This window comes from Neoarius graeffei, chromosome 13 (assembly GCF_027579695.1).
Source record: "Neoarius graeffei isolate fNeoGra1 chromosome 13, fNeoGra1.pri, whole genome shotgun sequence".
Lineage (NCBI taxonomy): Eukaryota > Metazoa > Chordata > Actinopteri > Siluriformes > Ariidae > Neoarius > Neoarius graeffei.
In genome coordinates this window covers 48,796,603-48,815,701 of record NC_083581.1, presented here as the reverse complement: position 1 = coordinate 48,815,701, position 19,099 = coordinate 48,796,603, and the positions used below count along the sequence as shown (strand labels likewise).

The window sequence follows — 19,099 nt, the reverse complement described above, 5'->3', positions numbered from 1 at the left end:
CCCCATTCATTTCTATGGAATTAATTGAAAAAAAAGCACTTTTTCAACGTTTTTCAAACGTCCGCTGCTCTGGCATGCTTTCACCTAGAGACGTGATTTAAACTCTAAAACGTAGGAAAACTTCTCCTCTGTGGATCTGGCATTCAACATTTCTGCTAGGTTCTACACTTTCGGATCAGTCCCGGCTCAAACGCCATGTGGGTTCCGGGAGAAAATCCGGCTTTTGAATGGGTGTCTATTGCGTTACACACCAGTGCAGCTCATTAAGTCAGAGTGTAGAGGGCTTGAAAAAAAAAAGCTCAAACTTTCTTGCTTAAACTGTGTTTTCAGCCACAAATTTCACTCTACAGACATGATTTTCTCAAAAGTAGTAGTAAAACTTGTCCTGAATCACACAATGTGTCTACCTAAACGATAGGATTTACAGTTTTTGAATGACAAGCCTCAAACTGAGAAGAGGGCAGCCGAGAGGCCTCATTGAAACCCATTATAAACGTGACAGAAAACATTGCATTGAAACATCATTGCGGGTCACACATTCACGGCCAGCGAACATGCGTGACCGAATTGCTTCGCGCACTGCATCCTCTCACAATTTCCCCCGGGGAATTGTCCGGTCTAGTTGAATTTACTATAGGGGCTCAGAGTTGCATGTTGACCATTAAATTGGCTTGAATTTGTTAATCATGACAATTTTTTTCTTGTGTGTTTGCTTGCCATTTTAGTACAATTTTTAAGTCAGAAAACCCCAGAACCCAGGAGCTTCGGGGGGCTTCGCCCTCCCTTGTCCCCCCACCAGGGCATTGCCCTGGACCAGCTGGGGGCCTGCGGCCCCCAGACCCCCGGCTAAAATTTTCAGATAATTTCACCAGCCCCAAATCACATCCCTGTCTACAGCAGGTTCAGTACAAAGAGAGCAACATTTTAGATGAGTAGCAGTACAATAGTGACTCGTGTTAATACACCTGGTTTCTTTGTATAGATGCCGTTCTTCTGATTGCAGATAAACACTACTTTAGCCAAATAAGTGAATGGCGTCTTTAAAATATAAGAACCTGGAAGTTGAACTGCTACTGGCTGGACCACCACTTCCCAGCAGACTGGCCAAACCTGGACCTGCAAGAGCACCGAGCCCACCTGTGTCACACACAATCGTTTTTAAGAGAAATCATGTACACTCATATGAAAACATTTTGATACATAATACAAAGGAGATGGAAAATACAATGCGATGCTTATTACTTTTGTTACACGTACAAATTTCTCATTACGTACTCCAAATAGCAGTAGAGAGAAAAAATAAAATATGTTTTGTAGATGATTTGTTTTTTTTTTTTTTTGGAAGAAAAAAAAAAACAAAAAACCCTACACATCTATTTATAGTAGCAATATTAGAAGCAGCAATTTAAGCCCTGTCCACACGGCAACGGGTTCAGGTGAATCCGATAAAATGTATCGTTTTGGCCTGGCGTCCACACGGCACCGGCGTTTTGGGTGCCCCAAAACGATATTTTTTGAGAACGGTTTCCAGAGTGGAAAAATCTGGCAACGGCGCCGTTGCAAAGTTGTCTGGATGAGTAGAACGGATTTGTTTATGATGACGTCACAACCACATGACTAGAACAAGCAGCACTCTCGCGCGCATCATTCGTAACAACAGCAACAATGGCGGACCCCAGAGTAGTAGTAGTTTCAGTGCTGCAGTTGCTGCCAAGTTTATTCGCATTATTGAAGCAAAATGTACAGCCATCTTGTTGTTGTGTGTTTGCTCCTGTGAGTGCTTCACGCCGGGTAGAAGAAGGGGTTTATGCGCATGCGCCCTACTTCTTCTATTGTTCTGGTGTCTCCGATGAGACCGTCTTACAGCGCAAGTAGAGGTGTGGCATGTGTATTGCATCGTTTTCAGCAAGCGTTGCGTTGCCATATGTACCTGATATTTTACTGATCCATTGCCCATGTGGACGCGATATTTTTTTTTACCCGCTAAAAAAAAAAATCTCGTTGCCGTTGTCGTGTGGATGTAGCCTTAGACAATGCCATTTTCTTTTCACTCTCACACTTGTCACAAGTCCCTTGTTCTTGCCATTTCCTGATCTGTGCTTATGCACCATTTTCTCACATCTGTACACTACATGACCCGTTAACCTGCTCTGTACTGTGCATGTGGAAACATTTTATAGCAGTGACCCATGAGTATTCACTCACCGAGCCCACCCAGTCCTGTTGGGCCAATCAGCTGCATGAGTTGATTATGGCTCATGTTGCCCAGGAGGTTTTGCAGGCCACCCTCTCCTAGGCAGAATGCAAACTAATCAAATCAAATCACCATTTTCACAGAAACAAGCACACAGTGTATGATATGTACACATGGACAAAGAAGAATTACTAAATGACTAGCTTTCCAACCTGATACGTATAATGTAGTATCCAGTGGTGCTTGAAAGTTTGTGAACCCTTTAGAATCATCTATATTTCTGCATAAATATGACCTAAAACATCATCAGATATTCACGCAAGTCCTAAAAGTAGATAAAGAGAACCCAGTTAAACAAATGAGACAAAAATATTGTACTTGGTCATTTATTTTTTGAGGAAAATGATCCAATATTACATATCTGTGAGTGGCAAAACTATGTGAACCTTTGCTTTCAGTACCTGGTGTGACCCCCTTGTGCAGCAATAACTGCAACTAAACGTTTGCGGTAACTGTTGATCAGTCCTGCACACCGGCTTGGAGGAATTTTAGCCCATTCCTCCGTACAGAACAGCTTCAACTCTGGGATGTTGGTGGGTTTCCTCACATGAACTGCTCGCTTCTGGTCCTTCCATAACATTTCGATTGGATTAAGGTCAGGACTTTGACTTGGCCATTCCAAAACATTAACTTTATTCTTCTTTAATCATCCTTTGGTAGAACGACTTGTGTGCTTTGGGTCGTTGTCTTGCTGCATGACCCACCTTTTCTTGAAATTCCGTTCATGGACAGATGTCCTGACATTTTCCTTTAGAATTCACTGGTATAATTCAGAATTCATTGTTCCATCAAGGATGGCAAGCCGTCCTGGCCCAGATGCAGCAAAACAGGCCCAAACCATGATACTACCACCACCATGTTTCACAGATGGGATAAGGTTCTTATGCTGGAATGCAGTGTTTTCTTTTCTCCAAATATAACGCTTCTCATTTAAACCAAAAAGTTCTATTTTGGTCTTATCCGCCCACAAAACATTTTTCCAATAGCCTTCTGGCTTGTCCATGTGATCTTTAACAAACTGCAGATGAGCAGCAATGTTCTTTTTGGAGAGCAGTGGCTTTCTCCTTACAACCCTGCCATGCACACCATTGTTGTTCAGTGTTCTCCTGATGGTGGACTCATGAACATTAGCCAATGTGAGAGAGGCCTTCAGTTGCTTAGAAGTTACCCTGGGGTCCTTTGTGACCTCACCGACTATTACACGCCTTGCTCTTGGAGTGATCTTTGTTGGTTGACCACTCCTGGGGAGGGTAACAATGGTCTTGAATTTCCTCCATTTGTACACAATCTGTCTGACTGTGGATTGGTGGAGTCCAAACTCTTTAGAGATGGTTTTGTAACCTTTTCCAGCCTGGTGAGCATCAACAACGCTTTTTCTGAGGTCCTCAGAAATCTCCTTGACATGATACACTTCCACAAACATGTGTTGTGAAGATCAGACTTTGATAGATCCCTGTTCTTTAAATAAAACAGGGTGCCCACTCACACCTGATTGTCATCCCATTGATTGAAAACACCTGACTCTAATTTCACCTTCAAACTAATTGCTAATCCTAGAGGTTCACATACTTTTGCCACTCACAGATATGTAATATTGGATCATTTTCCTCAATAAATAAATGACCAAGTATAATATATTTTTGTCTCATTTGTTTAACTGGGTTCTCTTTATCTACTTTTAGGACTTGTGTGAAAATCTGATGATGTTTTAGGTCATACTTATGCAGAAATATAGACGATTCTAAAGGGTTCACAAACTTTCAAGCATCACTGTACATCTGATGAATGTTTATTCATTTCCTTATTTAAGATGAGGGAGAAAGAGCAGCAGTGGTTGTGTTTTTCATTGCCTCACCTCCCAGGGCAGACAGCTCATGACCGCCACTGCCCCCACTGCCCATAGAACCCGGCATTGGTGGGTTGTTCAGATACTCGTTCACTTTACGACAGTACTCATCATCTTTGTCCGTTTTGGGCTCCTGCAACCAAGTGCAAATACACAGCAGTGTTTATAAATCATAAATACCATGAGATTTCAGAACATAAGAAAAAAAAAAACCTTTAGTGGGTAAGAGTAGTTTGCACTCAATAGGGCTGGAACAAATATATTCAATACATAAAGTAACCAACACTTTTGCTATTAAATCTCCGATTTCCATAGATGTTCCTCATTTTAAGATTGTGTTCTACCTTTTTCAATGCAGTAATCTCAGTGTGGTGCAGATAAAACCTCTCGCCTTATGGCTAGTTTTTCCTGTTTAATTATTGCCAAGCAATCATTGCAGCCTTATAGCTCCACAATTCGATTCCGAGCTTACTCATGGTTTACAGTCTTGTGTGGAGTTTTTGTTATGTTCTCTCTATGTTAACATGGATTTTTTCAACTGTCCAAAAACATGCCAGTAGGTGGTCTGGTTATGCTGCATTCCTCCTGGGCGTGAATGTGTTAATGTGTCTGTGCATGCTGTCCTGCAATGCACTGGCATCCCATCCAAGGCGAATTCACCTACTTCACACCCAGTATCCCAGGTATAGCCTCCAGTTCTACTGCATCCCTGACCAGGGTAAAGCGCTTACTGAAGATGAATGACTGCATAAACTAAAGAATGAATGAATGAAGCTACCTGGCTATATTCAGCTGAAAAACACAATCAAGACTGTAGCAAAACATTTGAGGTTTGGAGACACTAATGACCCTAACCCATGACTATATCATCGATTGTTTACTGCAATGCATTATGGGCGATACCCGGGGTTGGCTCAGCTATATTTACTTTCGCCTTTGTTAAACACTGCATTGTTCTATCTAACCGGTTTTAACCGTGCCTAAAATTAAATTTGTGTGCCTTACTGTGTCTCCACAACAAAGAGAACACCTCATTTGAGCTTTTATCAGCTGCCAGTCGAGGAGAAGAGAAGAAAGAAATGGATAAGGCCCCCCCCCCCCCCCCCAAAAAAAAGTGTGTTTCAGGTAACATGAAATACTAAAATAAGGTCGGTAGGTAGGAAAAAGTTTTTTTTTTTTTCTTAATTTTTTTTATTTTGTTCGAAAAAATTAACACAAGTAAACATCTTACAAAATAGTATTTTGGCACAGAATCCTTCATACCACACATCATAATAAAATAAGTGTTTTAAATCTTTAAACGAATAAAAAAAAAAATAATCGCAAGAGTTCGAGTTATGATCTACGGAAGCGTATTGCTGCCACACTCAAAAAAAAAAAAAATTGGCATAGAATCAAGTAATTACGTGAAAAGATATTGTTAACAAAGTTATCACGTTTTTACAATACATTTATCATGTAATAACAACATCACGTAATTTCATGATACGAAATTATCACGTTATTTCATGATATTTTCATGTAATAACGTGAAAACACCTTATCAAGAAATAACGTGAAAATAACGTCCTAGGCTAGGCTGCTTCCATTAAAAGCAGACGGCCTAGCCTAGCCTACTGTAGAACTTGGGTCGAGCAAAAACACCGAGCAAAAACATGGCTGAATCCTGAATGACTCCTATTTGTATAAATAGGGGACTACATAGGCAGCAAAATGTAGTGTTTTTCCCTGCCATGGAAGTGCACTTGTATACCGAGGAGGAAGCCATCTGCATTACAGCCGTGAATGAGGATTCAAAATGGCGGCTCGGCTCAGTTTGGAGGGCTGATAGAAGTGGCGAAACATTTTACTTTTTATCGTTTCTTTCACAACTTGAATGCGTTGAAACAAAAAATTATGACAAACTAACGCCGCTTACACTAAAATATCGAGGGAAATTTGTAATAAAAACTTTACGGTCGGCAATTTCGACGTGGAAATTCTCGATCGGTCGGGTTACCGGAAACACACTTTTTTTTTTTTTTGGCCTAAGTTTAATCCGCAATGAAAACCTTCGAACTGAATCAAAATGGACAAGTGTTTGTAGCTTACATTTCTCTGGTGGGAAAAAGACGTACTTAAACTGTGACCCAGCAATATTTCCATGGTCTGCGGAACGGCCTTCGGTTATAGAAGATTATAACAAATCGACACTGTTCATCGTCTGAAACTAGCGATATTCCAAAGCCTGTAAAACAAAGCCGCGTTTTTCGGCCTTTACCTCTAAACGTGCCAAAGCACTCGGCAGCCGAACGAGCCTGTCGGACCGATAAAACTCCCAAACCACGAAGGGTTCTCTTTCAGCTATGTATTATGTTCAGTGTACCTCACTAGCAGCATTTATTGAAGAAAATGCATTTATACTGAGCATGACACGACAGATCAGTGGGTTTCCAAAGGTTTATTTTTTTGTAATGTTTCCTGATATCAAGTTTTATTTAGCTAATCACATATTTATCACTCGGACCGTTATTCGCCCACAAATCCCCCATGAGAGCACTGCTCCGTGCCAATTCCCAATATTCAGATAGATTTGTTTTCTCAATAAAAGTTTAGCTGGTGCAATATACGTCTTCAGAAATAAGACATTCTGAGATTTGATGTTGTTGTACAGTGTGGTAGACTCGGTCTGGACTCTTAGCTTCTCACCAAGCTCGATTTGGATTCTGATTTTCCTGCTGTAAACCCTCGACATGTTCTCCACTTCTTTAAATCACCAATGTCATTGTCTTCCACGACAGAGCACGGCAAAATCGCTCCTCACATCGCTCTCATGTAAAATTAATCTGACATCCGTCATATCGCTCAACTACCAGAGGTGGACAGTAACGAAGTACATTTATTTGAGTACTGTACTTAAGTACACTTTGAGTATCTGTACTTTGAGGTTTTTTTTTTTTGGAAACTTCTGACTTTAACTTCACTACATTTGAAAAGCAAATATTGTACTTTTCACTCCACTACATTTCTATCAAGGTCCTCGTTACTGTGAAGCAGCTTTGAAAGCGGATGTTTTTTTCCTTTTCTAAAATGCGATTGGTTTTTTTCACAGGTGATACTGAGACACGTCACATCCATAGACTATAAAATCAAGTTCAGTGATTTCTCAGCAGCGTTATTTGAACTCGATCAGTTGATGGCAGAATAGAAGGAGGCGGTTCTTCTGGGGAATGCACGCACCCATGGCCATACCATACCTGGAACCCATGTTTCAGTTTTCTGAAAGGATTAAAGATTCATTTCGTTTTAAATGTTTGCTGAAAACAAACCACATCACAGCCTACAAAAACTCGCCGTCCAACCTGTGGAAGCATATAGAGGGATATAAACGTTTTATTCCAAGAGAAAGCTTGTAACGAAGTTGTCTGTGCTTTTAGAGCTAGCGATAACGTTGCAATAGCTATGCAGTCTGGTTAATCAAATGACTTTCTATGGATTTGCCCGCCAAGTTGCCGTAGCCTTGTCCACGGCTAACGTTAACACATAGCTAGTTAACTTGGACACTGTTAGTTAGCATGTAAAAACAGAGTTACGCTAACATGAATAACATTAACTTATCTGAAATTCTTTCAGAAATATATATGTTTTAGCATAACCTTGCCAAATAAACAGAATGTAGAAATCTTTCTTTTCTAGTAGCGTTAGCTACCCAATATGATTTTGAAAAGAGTTTGCTAGCATGTCAGGTGGCGTTTCACTGGCTAGCTAGCTTAACGTTAAACCACCATGACGGCACAGCATGCGTTCATTTTCTGAATTCACATTTCTGTCCTTGGTAACGGTGTTAGGTTTTGTAAGCTTTGTGGCAATAATACAACAATGCATTGACAGAAAATGTACTTTTAATACTTAAGTATTTTTAAAAGCAAGTACTTCAGTACTTTAACTTCAGTAAAAATTTGACTGGACAACTTTCACTGGTCTCGGAGTCACATTTAACCAGTGGGATCTGTACTTTAAGTAATGAAGTTGAGTACTTTGTCCACCTCGGTCAACTACCGACCCTGGCTATCCCCCACAATGCATTGCGGTAAACAAGTGATGTAGTTATGCTTGGGGGCTGTTGTTCACTGTATTGTCTGCAAACATGAATTTGCCCACAACTGCATCTGAAGAGGAAACATCCCAGTGTAAGTGCCTGGAAGAACTCCATAAGGCAAGCTGGCTAGTGATAGTTTACCTGTATTTTAAAAGGCAAATTTATTGACGCGATTATAGCAGTTGTCAAAATAGCTATTTCCGAGCTTTAGACTTAAAGGAACAGTCCACCGTACTTCCATAATGAAATATGCTCTTATCTGAATTGAGACGAGCTGCTCCGTACCTGTCCGAGCTTTGCGCGACCTCCCAGTCAGTCAGACGCAGTCAGACGCGCTGTCACTCCTGTTAGCAATGTAGCTAGGCTCAGCATGGCCAATGGTATTTTTTGGGGCTGTAGTTAGATGCGACCAAACTCTTCCGCGTTTTTCCTGTTTACATAGGTTTATATGACCAGTGATATGAAACAAGTTCAGTTACACAAATTGAAACGTAGCGATTTTCTATGCTATGGAAAGTGCGCACTATAATGACAGGCGTACTAACACCTTCTGCGCGCTTCGGCAGCACATTGATACGGAGCTCAGATATCAATGCGCTGCCGAAGTGCGCAGAAGGTGTTAGTACGCCTGTCATTATAGTGCGCACTTTCCATAGCATAGAAAATCGCTACGTTTCAATTTGTGTAACTGAACTTGTTTCATATCACTGGTCATATAAACCTATGTAAACAGGAAAAACGCGGAAGAGTTTGGTCGCATCTAACTACAGCCCCAAAAAATACCGTTGGCCATGCTGAGCCTAGCTACATTGCTAACAGGAGTGACAGCGCGTCTGACTGCGTCTGACTGACTGGGAGGTCGCGCAAAGCTCGGACAGGTACGGAGCAGCTCGTCTCAATTCAGATAAGAGCATATTTCATTATGGAAGCACGGTGGACTGTTCCTTTAACAGTTTTAATACCAGGTGTAATCTGAATGTTTCTTAGACTGCTCCAGTCAATTAGCTAGCATTACTGAGAGGCTGAAATTCAATGCAAGTTGTCAACAGCACGCTAGCTCACTCTCTGGAGCAGTAGGAACCCAGACACTGCTTACTGGGACCATGGAGTTTAGCACATTTATCATTAATGCCACGAAATCATTAACATGCAAAATAAAAATCACAGCATAAGGGTTGATGTAACAAATACATTCAAATATTTATCAAGTGGTGAAAAAACAGCAATACATTCAAAAACCAAAATAAAATCAATAGTGACAGTCCTCGTCCTTGAGTGTTGCATTATACTGTGCCTACATCAGTTATACAAGGCTTAGTGTTTACAATAGCAACAGGAATCGGTTTACTAACCTGCATCCAGAAGAACAGCCTTTTGGACCCTGCCTTGAATTTAAGAACGTACACTCGTCCAGTGGTGCACTGGCTCACCCTCTTAAACTCACAGTCATCAGGGAAAATGATCAAATCCTGCAAAAACAGCAATCACACGAGATTTGAGAACTCTGAAGCCTACAAACTGAAATCCGAGAACAGCAGTAGCAGCCAAACCCAGCCTGGAGCACTGCAACCTGATCAACCACACAGTGTAAATCTGATAATTATCTTAATTCTATCTAATTAGGTCATATTCAGTAAATTAAAAACCGTGATGTCAGGAAGACCTCATCTTCAGTCTAGGGTTTATCACGTACAACCAAGCAACAACACCTTGCGTTTTAGTGAGCCGATTATACGCATGTACGTATGGACACGTGGACTTTACTCATCCTAAAAGGGAAATCTGGGTGCATTGAAATACTAGGCAAAATTTTTATAACAAAACATATACAGTACCAGTCAAAAAAGTTTGGACACACCTAATTCAGTGGTTTACTTTATTAATTAAAAAAAAGGGGGGGGGGGGGGGGTCACTTCATGTCAATGACGGATAACAAAATGTCAAGGTTGTAAGAGGGGTACATACAGGTTTGAGTATCAGGACATAAAACTCAAAGCAATATGCCTTGAAAATAGTAAATGCGCAGCAAAACAAACGGACAGAAACAAGAGTCCGTGTTTTGAGAGAATTGTAAGAAACCGGCTGAATGAAACAGGATTTACATACAGAAAAGCCAAACAAACTAGACTAGCCTCTGGGCCAGATGTGCGCATGTCAGGAAGCATGGCTCAAAAACAATTTAATGCAGTCGTAACAAAACAGCGTCAGAGTTGTTGGTTTCAGTTACAAAGAACGTGTTGAACTTCATTATTCGATGCAAGGAAAATTGGTATACGTGTTCCTCGTATTTGTTCTATAACCAAGTTTGCCATGAGATGAGCATTGATGGGATGAGATATTGATTAAAAGGGGTAAATGTGGAAGAATTTTGTGGGAAGCCATGGCCTAATCTTTAAAGCAGCAGCTTTGGGACCAAAAGGTTAGAAGTTCGATTCCCTAGACCAGGGGTTCCCAAAGTGTGGTGTGCGCACCCCAAGGGGTGCGCGAGCTGCCACTAGGGGGTGGGCAAGATAAAAAAAATGTAATGGCGATTTTTAACTCTTCTTCTATGCCGTAACGGTTCTGCAGTAGTTTGTGGCTTCATTAATTCATTCATTCATTCGCGATGCTCAACTGGTTGAAATCGGCAAAACTAAATGCCGATCGGCAACTAAACATGGGCAAAGACTGGGAGATGCTGAGAAAGATTTGAGGCTGAGACTGTCTTCATTTACCCCAAACATCGGAGAGCTCTGTGCCAAGATGCAGGCCCATCCGTTGCATTAATATTGGTATGTATTTGGCCAAATGGCATTGATCTTGCTAAAAATATATACTGCTACTGAAAATAGGACCTATATAGCCTACTGACCCACCCACCGTCTGTCTGTCTGTCTCTCGCTGCAGACTGAGCCGCCAGCGCTGCACTTCACAATCAGATGAATCCTCTTCTTTATCCGTTCCTGATATGCTCCTTAATTGTTGTATCTCTTTAAAATGCACATGTTCATAATTATCATTGCGATTTTTACTGTTATTATATGTTAATTTTTTTGCAAATTAAATTCATTCTCAATTCATTTTCATAACCTTGTAATGACAGGGTTGTGTTGCTAGTGTTTTAAACACGGATGAAAATCATATATTTTCCCCATATCTGGCTGGTAGACTACATGCCTCGATGTGATCTCCCTTTGTAATGAATTTGCGCATTTACCGTGTTGCAACGTTTTAAAACTGTTACATTTCAATCAAATTCTATCTAATTCAAATTAGAGAGCGCATAATATGTTAATGTGATTCGATGTTCTCATTCGAGCATGACGTGCTGCCTTTGTAAGAAAGCTTTGGTGTTTTTTTTTTTTTTTCACTTTTGTGGTTTCCTGCAGGTGTGGCAAACGATGTTTGTCATCATTTAGCACGATTAAAGATGCTGCCTTTATAAGAAAGCGTGTGTTTTTTTGAAACTGGGGAACTGGGGGTGCGTCAACCTGGTTGGAGTATAGAAGGGGGTGCGCGGCCAAAAAAGTTTGGGAACCGCTGCCCTAGACCATCAGCAATGACTGAAGTGCCCTTGAGCAAGGTGCCTAAACCCCCAACTGCTCCCCAGGCTGCTTTGGGTATGTTGTACATCTCTCTGGATAAAACCATGTACTAAATGCCTGTAATGTAACGCATGTTGTGCAGTAGGTGGAGACAGTAGCATGCTCTAGGTCTACAGTGCCGAGGTGCTCACGACTGCATTATGTTTTTTTTTAATGTCTTCATATGAAAACTTAGGTTTTAAGAATTTTATTCCTCTTTTGATGGATGTTAAATCAAGCCGTTTGCTCATAGACACTAATAGCCCGGACATGCCAGTCTGCTTGTAGCCAGACTACTGTTTTTGTTTGGGTCCATTTTATCTCCCTTACTGTTCTCTATATATACAAACGAATTCAAAATCCAAGAAGAACATTTTAGGTTATTTAAATATGCTGATGACATGGCTCTGGTTGGTCTACTGCAGCAGGGTGATATGGAAAGAGAATATGTCTACGCCCGCCATACATCATCTCTTCAAGAATGGTGCCAAAATAGCTTTTTAGAAATTAATGTGAGTAAGACTAAAGAACTTGTCATTCAAAATGATAAGGACCTGTTATCTCCAATAATCATCAAGGGACAGACAGTGGAAGTTGTGAATGATTTTAAATATCTTGGCACTTTTATAGACAGTAAACTCATTTTTAAAGAAAACACAGATTTTATTTTTAAAAAGTGCTCACAACGTCTTTACCTACTCTGTAGACTCAAAAACTTTGGTGTGAACAAGGACATCCTACAAACAGTGTATAAAAACCTTGTTGAAAGCATTCTATCATTTAATATGATCACGTGGTATGGTAACTTGAACATGCAGAGAAAAAATAAGCTACAGAGAATAGTGAATATGGCCAGGCCCGCCGACGGGGGGGGGGACAAACGGGTATGTTGTCCCGGGCCCAGGAATGGGGAGGGCCCAGAACTGGGCTCTCATGAAGTTGCGATTAAATTATTTTATTTCATTTCAAAATGTGCTGATTTGGAGGAGAAATGTGCTATATTTGCATTCAATAAATGATTTCTAGATCTTTTGCCTTTATTGTCTTTGAAAAAGGCATCAAGAACCCCCTACCACCCCTAATGCAAAAACGGTTTGGTCTGACTCTTTGATTAAGGGGGAAAAAACGACATCGTTCGATCATAGCGCTTCGACAATCAGCGTGCGTGCCATTTACCAGCATGCACAAGTCAGGAGCACAGAAAAGAAAAGAGAAAAAGAGAGGAAGAAACCAAGAGACTCAGGGGCTCACTGTATAAATATTTTAAAAAAGATTTGGATGATGCAGCAGGTACTAGCAAAGGCAGTGGGGCAGCTGAGCCAGGTAAGACACAGCCAACTTTTTCCAGCCCCGTAAAGTAACCCCAACCAAGGCATGCGCAGCACGCAATTCATGTTACAAACGAGGGGAGAGCAAGTCACACTGAACACCATATCAAACGCACAGGGCATTGAATCATTTCATAACCACAACGGCTTAATAACATTGTGTTTCATATATCTAATTGAAGCTAAGGGGGGGGCCATTCAGAGCATTTTGTCCCAGGCCCAGCCAAAGCTGTCAGCGGCCCTGAATATGTCCACAAAGATAATAGGAAAGCCACAAAAGCACTTAAGTATAATGTATGATGAACAGATTTTAAACAAAACCAGGAAAATCATAAATGACCCTTCCCACCCGCTTCACTGTGAATTTGAGCTTCGACCCTCTGGGAGGCGTTTTAGAGTGCCCAACGCTAATAAGAACATCTTTAAAAACTCCTTCGTCCCAAAAGGAATAAGGGCAATAAATAATACAGGGATTATTTAATTCACCCCAGTCCTTTTTATTGGTCTGATTACTTATTTATTATTATATTTATGATATTTATTACTTTTCAGCTATTTTATTCTTTTAAACACTCTTTTGAGTGCTAATGTATTTTATAATAACTTAGTTTTCTCTTCTTCTGTTTTTACAAAATGCAGTGCTTGAATGCTTGATTTGTGTATTGTGATTTTAATGTTTAATTGTTTAATTGTCTGTGGTGAAACTGAAGACAAATTTCCACATTGTGGACAATAAAGTATTCGTATTCGTCCCCCCCCATATACCCTGTTAACCAGGCCAGCTGCAAACTAATGCAAGGTGTAACCGAAGCTTAGATAACGTCTTTGTGCGAGTTATGAACAGATACTGACATCATCCACATTTCCAGTGGTTCGGTCCTTCCAGCAGAAATGGATAAGCGAGTCGTCTGTCTGCTGGATGTAGACGGTGCCTTTGCGCTTGTCTGGAGTCACTGTGCTGCCCTTCAGGCTCATTTTACCCGCTCGGAACTCCACCAGGTATTTACTGGATGAGCTGCGTGAGCCTGAAACCAGACTGGGAAAGAGTGCTCCTGAGGACATCCTGCACAACAAGGATGTAGGTAAATGAGCTGGTACAGAAAACAGAGACACAATCAAAATCAAATCAATCAATCCCCACACACAATGCTACTTTTGTCTTATGATGCTGTTAATTGCTGATTTCAAGAAACACGGTACAACAAATGGACAGAATATGGAGAGAGACAAAAAAAAAAAAGTTAGAGCGGCGGCTACAGTTATGGACACCTTAACGATCTTTTGGCCATTGCAAAAGTAGAAAAGACTTTCAATATGTAAATTGTGCATGAATAATTTGTCCACAGTTACCAACGTCCAGATATTACTTGTATTAAAAATATACTGTATTAAGTTAACAAAACAGTTTTTACTTAAAATTTGTTTTACATAGACTTGCATTTGGTCCAAAATCTCTTTTATAAATATGGATGTCGGTGCTTACGTAAATGAGGAAATACCGTAATTCTAATGTTTGTAAACAAATGAAGTGATATTGTGGAACCTGTCAGAAAATCTTTTTATTCCACTTTCTACCAACTTTCTAACTATTTTCGTAGATCACATTTTGTTAATCATTCATTGTTTGTATTAATTTCTAGTTTTGTAGTTTACCAATAAATATCAACAGGCGATTGGCATTGTAACCACAAGAAAATCCAGATCAAAGGTTGCATGTCATTCCTCGAACCAAAATAGAAAACGTCTGCTGATATTGGAATATGTGGTAGATATTTACAACAAACTTTTCTGAATGGAATAGAAAAATCTGAATATTTCAAGCATGTAATTTTTTTTTTAATGTGCAAGGAATTTAATTCTCATCTAATTCTGTTTATTGCAACAGGATTCCAAATACTCTAAACATTCCACTCGGTTATGAATCAGAAAAAAATTTTTATTAAAAAAAAAACAAAAAAAAACACAGCACTTTTTTTTTTTTAATATTTCATCTACTTCAACAATGTTACACAAAGATCAATCCACAAGAGTTGTAAACGTCACTTAATTCCACAGGGTGTCGATAATGGTGGACACCGGTGAAAGTGATCACTATTCTCGACACCTCACGTGACTTCTCAAATGCGTGTTTAGATTTCGACAAGGAGATCATGAAATATCGGTGAATTTGACAAGTAAACACGTCCATGATCTTTCCACCATGCTTACCTGCAGTGAGAACATTCGGATTTTTCTCAAATTGCTGATCATGCTAAAAAAAATTCCATCTCAGGTAATGAGACAAGATCAAAGGGTGAGAGAGGAGGCGTGTTTCCAGTTGATTAATTAACCAATAATAACTTATAACTGAAACTCACCTTTGTAAAATTGTTTTTTTACTGGTAAATCTGAAAAGGTGTCGATAATTATAGCCGCCGCTCTAGATTTGAGCTGCCTGCCATAATATTGTTCATCATTAGTGAAGTCCAAGCCTCAGAGAGTTCAGGCCGTCATAAAAACCTGAGGAGCAGCAACAAAGTACTAATAACTCTGGAGTAAACAAAGTTAATTCCTATTAAGTAAATAAACGTGTTCATAAATTCTTCTTAAAATGCCCATATCAAGTGTTTTAACAGATTAAATGTTGTGCAATACTGTTAATAACATAATATAAAGTGATGGACTGTTTTTCTTGACATAATATTGATTACTACAGTTATGGAATAGGGTTATTTACTGCATGTTTATTATTTACTATTTGATGTCAGTCACATTAAGAGGGCAAGAAATTGCATTAATTAACTTTTGTTGAGACATTTGTTAATTGAAAAGCAGCTCATGAAGCTGGTTAAGATAATGCCAATAGTGCGTAAAGTGTCAAGGTGAACAGTGGCGACTTTGAAGCATCTAAAATGAGACATTTTGGTTTGTTTATTTTTTTAAACACTTGTTTACCATACAATTCCATATGTTATTTCATAGCTTTGAGGTCTTCAGAGTTGCTCTAAAATATAGGAAAAAAAAAAAGTAGTCCAAAATCCAGAAAACCCTCTCTATAAACATGGCTTGAAATTCTCGGTGGTCCGGTTGCCCGAGACAACTTAGTCATTTGGAGGGTAATTCCTGTCACTAGCCAGCCTGGCTGGCTAGTTGAAAATAAAAAAAATATATATATATATTATATATATATATCAGGGTTCTCACCAGGATTTTTTTTTAGCGTAATGGGTTATGGCGAGGGAGCGTAGCGACCGAGCGGGGGGATGGTGCAGAGATTTTGAAAAATCATGCCCAAAATTGGCCATATTTGACGTTCCTGGAGGGGATAAATTGCATTTTTTATGTTGTATATCCTTGATGGAAAATTGTTACATCTTTGGATCTTGGCAATGTGTTACCTACTGTTGTATTTCACTGAACTACAAAGGGTGTTGTCAAAAGATATGTAAACTCAGACACAACCAAAGAGATAATGAATGTTTTATTGTATTAAGAAATTAAGAAATGCCTGAGCACATAAAAATAAAAAAAAAAACAAATTGCATTTTCATTCAGGCATAACATACACCCAGCCCCCTTAATAAATAATTAATATATAATCTAAAACTATTAAATGACATTTAATCTCCTCCTAGCCATTCCCTCCATCCTCTGCCCGTTTATCTGCTACCTCCTTTCCTCTGCCTCCTATGTCCTTTCCTTCATCTCCTCCAACCTCTCTTGTGCCTGTCTCCTTATAGAAATATAACGATGGATGGCATGCAGGCAGATTACCAGTGTGTTAATGTTAGCCACAGTGGGATCCAGTAAATTAGCGCTAATCATCCGATACGTGCGCCCTGTCATATTGCTAAACCTGCTTACAAAGTAGACGTTTTCATTCATCAAAGGGCTTTGGGTTAAGTTTTCAAGCGTGATGGAAAACCTGTAGAAGTGGTGCACTTACATTTCTAACTGTGAAGAAAGAGCGAATGTCTCTTTTTTTGCGAGGGGGTCCGTCATCCATTGTCATTCACCGAAGTCCAGCTCAAGAGAAAGTTATCGCCAGGATCTCTCTCTCTCTCTCTCTCGGAACTGATTTCCAGGCATGGGTTTCCTAACAAACGTAGGCTGATTTTGACACCTTGAAAACTGCTCAAGTGCGCAGGAAAAAAAAAAACTTTTGGCGATGGTGATGAACAACTGAAAACAACCGTTACGCTATATTAAAAATTTAGCGTAGCGGGGGGAAATTACCGTTGCGGTCTGAAATTTTAGCGTAGCGGGCCGCAACCATATAAAGCGCTGGCGAGAACCCTGTATATATATATATATATATATATATATATATATATATATATATATATATATGAAGCAAAGATTCAGGCACACCGTCAACTAAAGCCGCCACATATTAAGCGTGTGCCGTGTCTGTGTTAATCGATGCGTTTATCGGCAGGACGGAAACTACCGAAGAATTCCGAATCATATCGTGTACGAGGGGGCGGCACGGTGGTGTAGTGGTTAACGCTGTCGGCTCACAGCTAGAAGGTCCGGGTTCGAGCCCCATGGCCAGCGAGGGCCTTTCTGTGCGGAGTTTGCATGTTCTCCCCGTGTCCGCGTGGGTTTCCTCCGGGTGCTCCGGTTTCCCCCACAGTCCAAAGACATGCAGGTTAGGTTAACTGGTGACTCTAAATTGACCGTAGGTGTGAATGTGAGTGTGAATGGTTGTCTGTGTCTATGTGTCAGCCCTGTGATGACCTGGCGACTTGTCCAGGGTGTACCCCGCCTTTCGCCCGTAGTCAGCTGGGATAGGCTCCAGCTTGCCTGCGACCCTGTAGAACAGGATAAAGCAGCTAGAGATAATGAGATGAGATCGTGTACGAGGTCAGGCTGTCGGTTTTTTCACTACTGCGCATGCATATAACGCATCTCGTTGAATATCGCGGTAATCACGTTATCAAATTCAATAGATGTGGCCACATTATCGCCCATTTAAACGCGTGGTTTTGTTGTTTATCTACATCTGCCAGAGCTACATTGCGATGTAGAATATTCTGAAAGGTGTACAGAAACCGCCAGAGACGGGGACAAAGCGACCTCGGTCTGAAGAGGAGAAAAAGGCCGCTGATAAAGCGTGCGAGAAGGAGAAACGACAAAGGACTTATAAGCAAACGTGGGAGCAGGGTAGGCCTTGGCTGCGATACGATCTTTATGGAATAATTAATTTTTTTCAAGTTGATTCCTAGTCAATATGAAGCTCCTAATGCTTTCTCTCTCAAACATGGTTAAATACAGAAAGCATGTTGGACATATTTTGGGTGCTGTAGTCATGATAGTAAGTATATTTGTTTTCAATACTCATACACCAAGTTGCCAAGTTTTCCAATATATTATTATTTGTTGATATTATATTTTGGTGCTCTGTGTTGTTCTCATTTATGTATTTAACAACAGTATCAAAATACTCGGGTCTTGAAATAAATGCACATTAGTCATGAACAATGGTAACTACTCTCTTTTGTTTATCTGTGAAGAATCTCAGTCATCCAGGTACATGGTAATCTGTGGTTTACTATGTACCTGGATGACAGATTCTTCACAGATATGTTTCTACGCACTTTGGGATGAGTTCCCTTCGACTGGTGCGGGAGTATGAGAGGACTTCCAGAAAACTGGCAGACATCTTAGCCAGAGAGGATCGTTCAATTTTGTCAACCTGGAACGACCATCACTGAACAGAGGTGGGTGTCTATGACATCTTTTATAAGCCACCTACAATGCAGCCACCAGCATTCTGATTCGGATTCTATGATGATCCATGAGAGGATAAATACTGGATACTCCCTATTAGTCAGACAGAACTGAGGAAGCCTTTTGGATGAGAGGCGAAACATTTTCAAGAATCTTCAAGCAAGTCCAGTTGGGTCATTCTACAAAAACGTCCACTTTTGACATGTCACAATGTCTGAAAATAACTTTCTTCTTTAAGTCTTTAAAATTATACTACATTATTACTGTACTAATTGGCTATAAGAACATACCTAAGGTACACCTTAATGGCTTTTTGCC

At 40.2% G+C, this 19,099-nt stretch overlaps 1 protein-coding gene across 5 annotated transcripts in view; it reads right to left on the bottom strand.

The window, feature by feature from the left end:
• adrm1 (ADRM1 26S proteasome ubiquitin receptor) overlaps positions 1 to 19,099 on the bottom strand; it is a 35,908-nt gene that overhangs the window by 6,083 nt on the left and 10,726 nt on the right. For 2 of the 5 annotated variants that reach the window (XM_060937936.1, XM_060937935.1), the window contains exons 2-6: positions 13,922 to 14,132; positions 9,531 to 9,647; positions 4,110 to 4,233; positions 2,206 to 2,292; positions 1,056 to 1,137 (exon numbers count right to left, since the gene is read on the bottom strand). In XM_060937936.1, coding sequence (XP_060793919.1) covers positions 1,056 to 1,137; positions 2,206 to 2,292; positions 4,110 to 4,233; positions 9,531 to 9,647; positions 13,922 to 14,131 — 620 coding nt within the window. In that variant the 5' untranslated portion in view covers position 14,132. Of the gene's footprint in view, positions 1 to 1,055; positions 1,138 to 2,205; positions 2,293 to 4,109; positions 4,234 to 9,530; positions 9,648 to 13,921; positions 14,133 to 15,426; positions 15,569 to 16,994; positions 17,145 to 19,099 lie in introns of all 5 variants that reach the window. The other 3 variants (XM_060937933.1, XM_060937934.1, XM_060937937.1) reach the window with 3 other exon arrangements.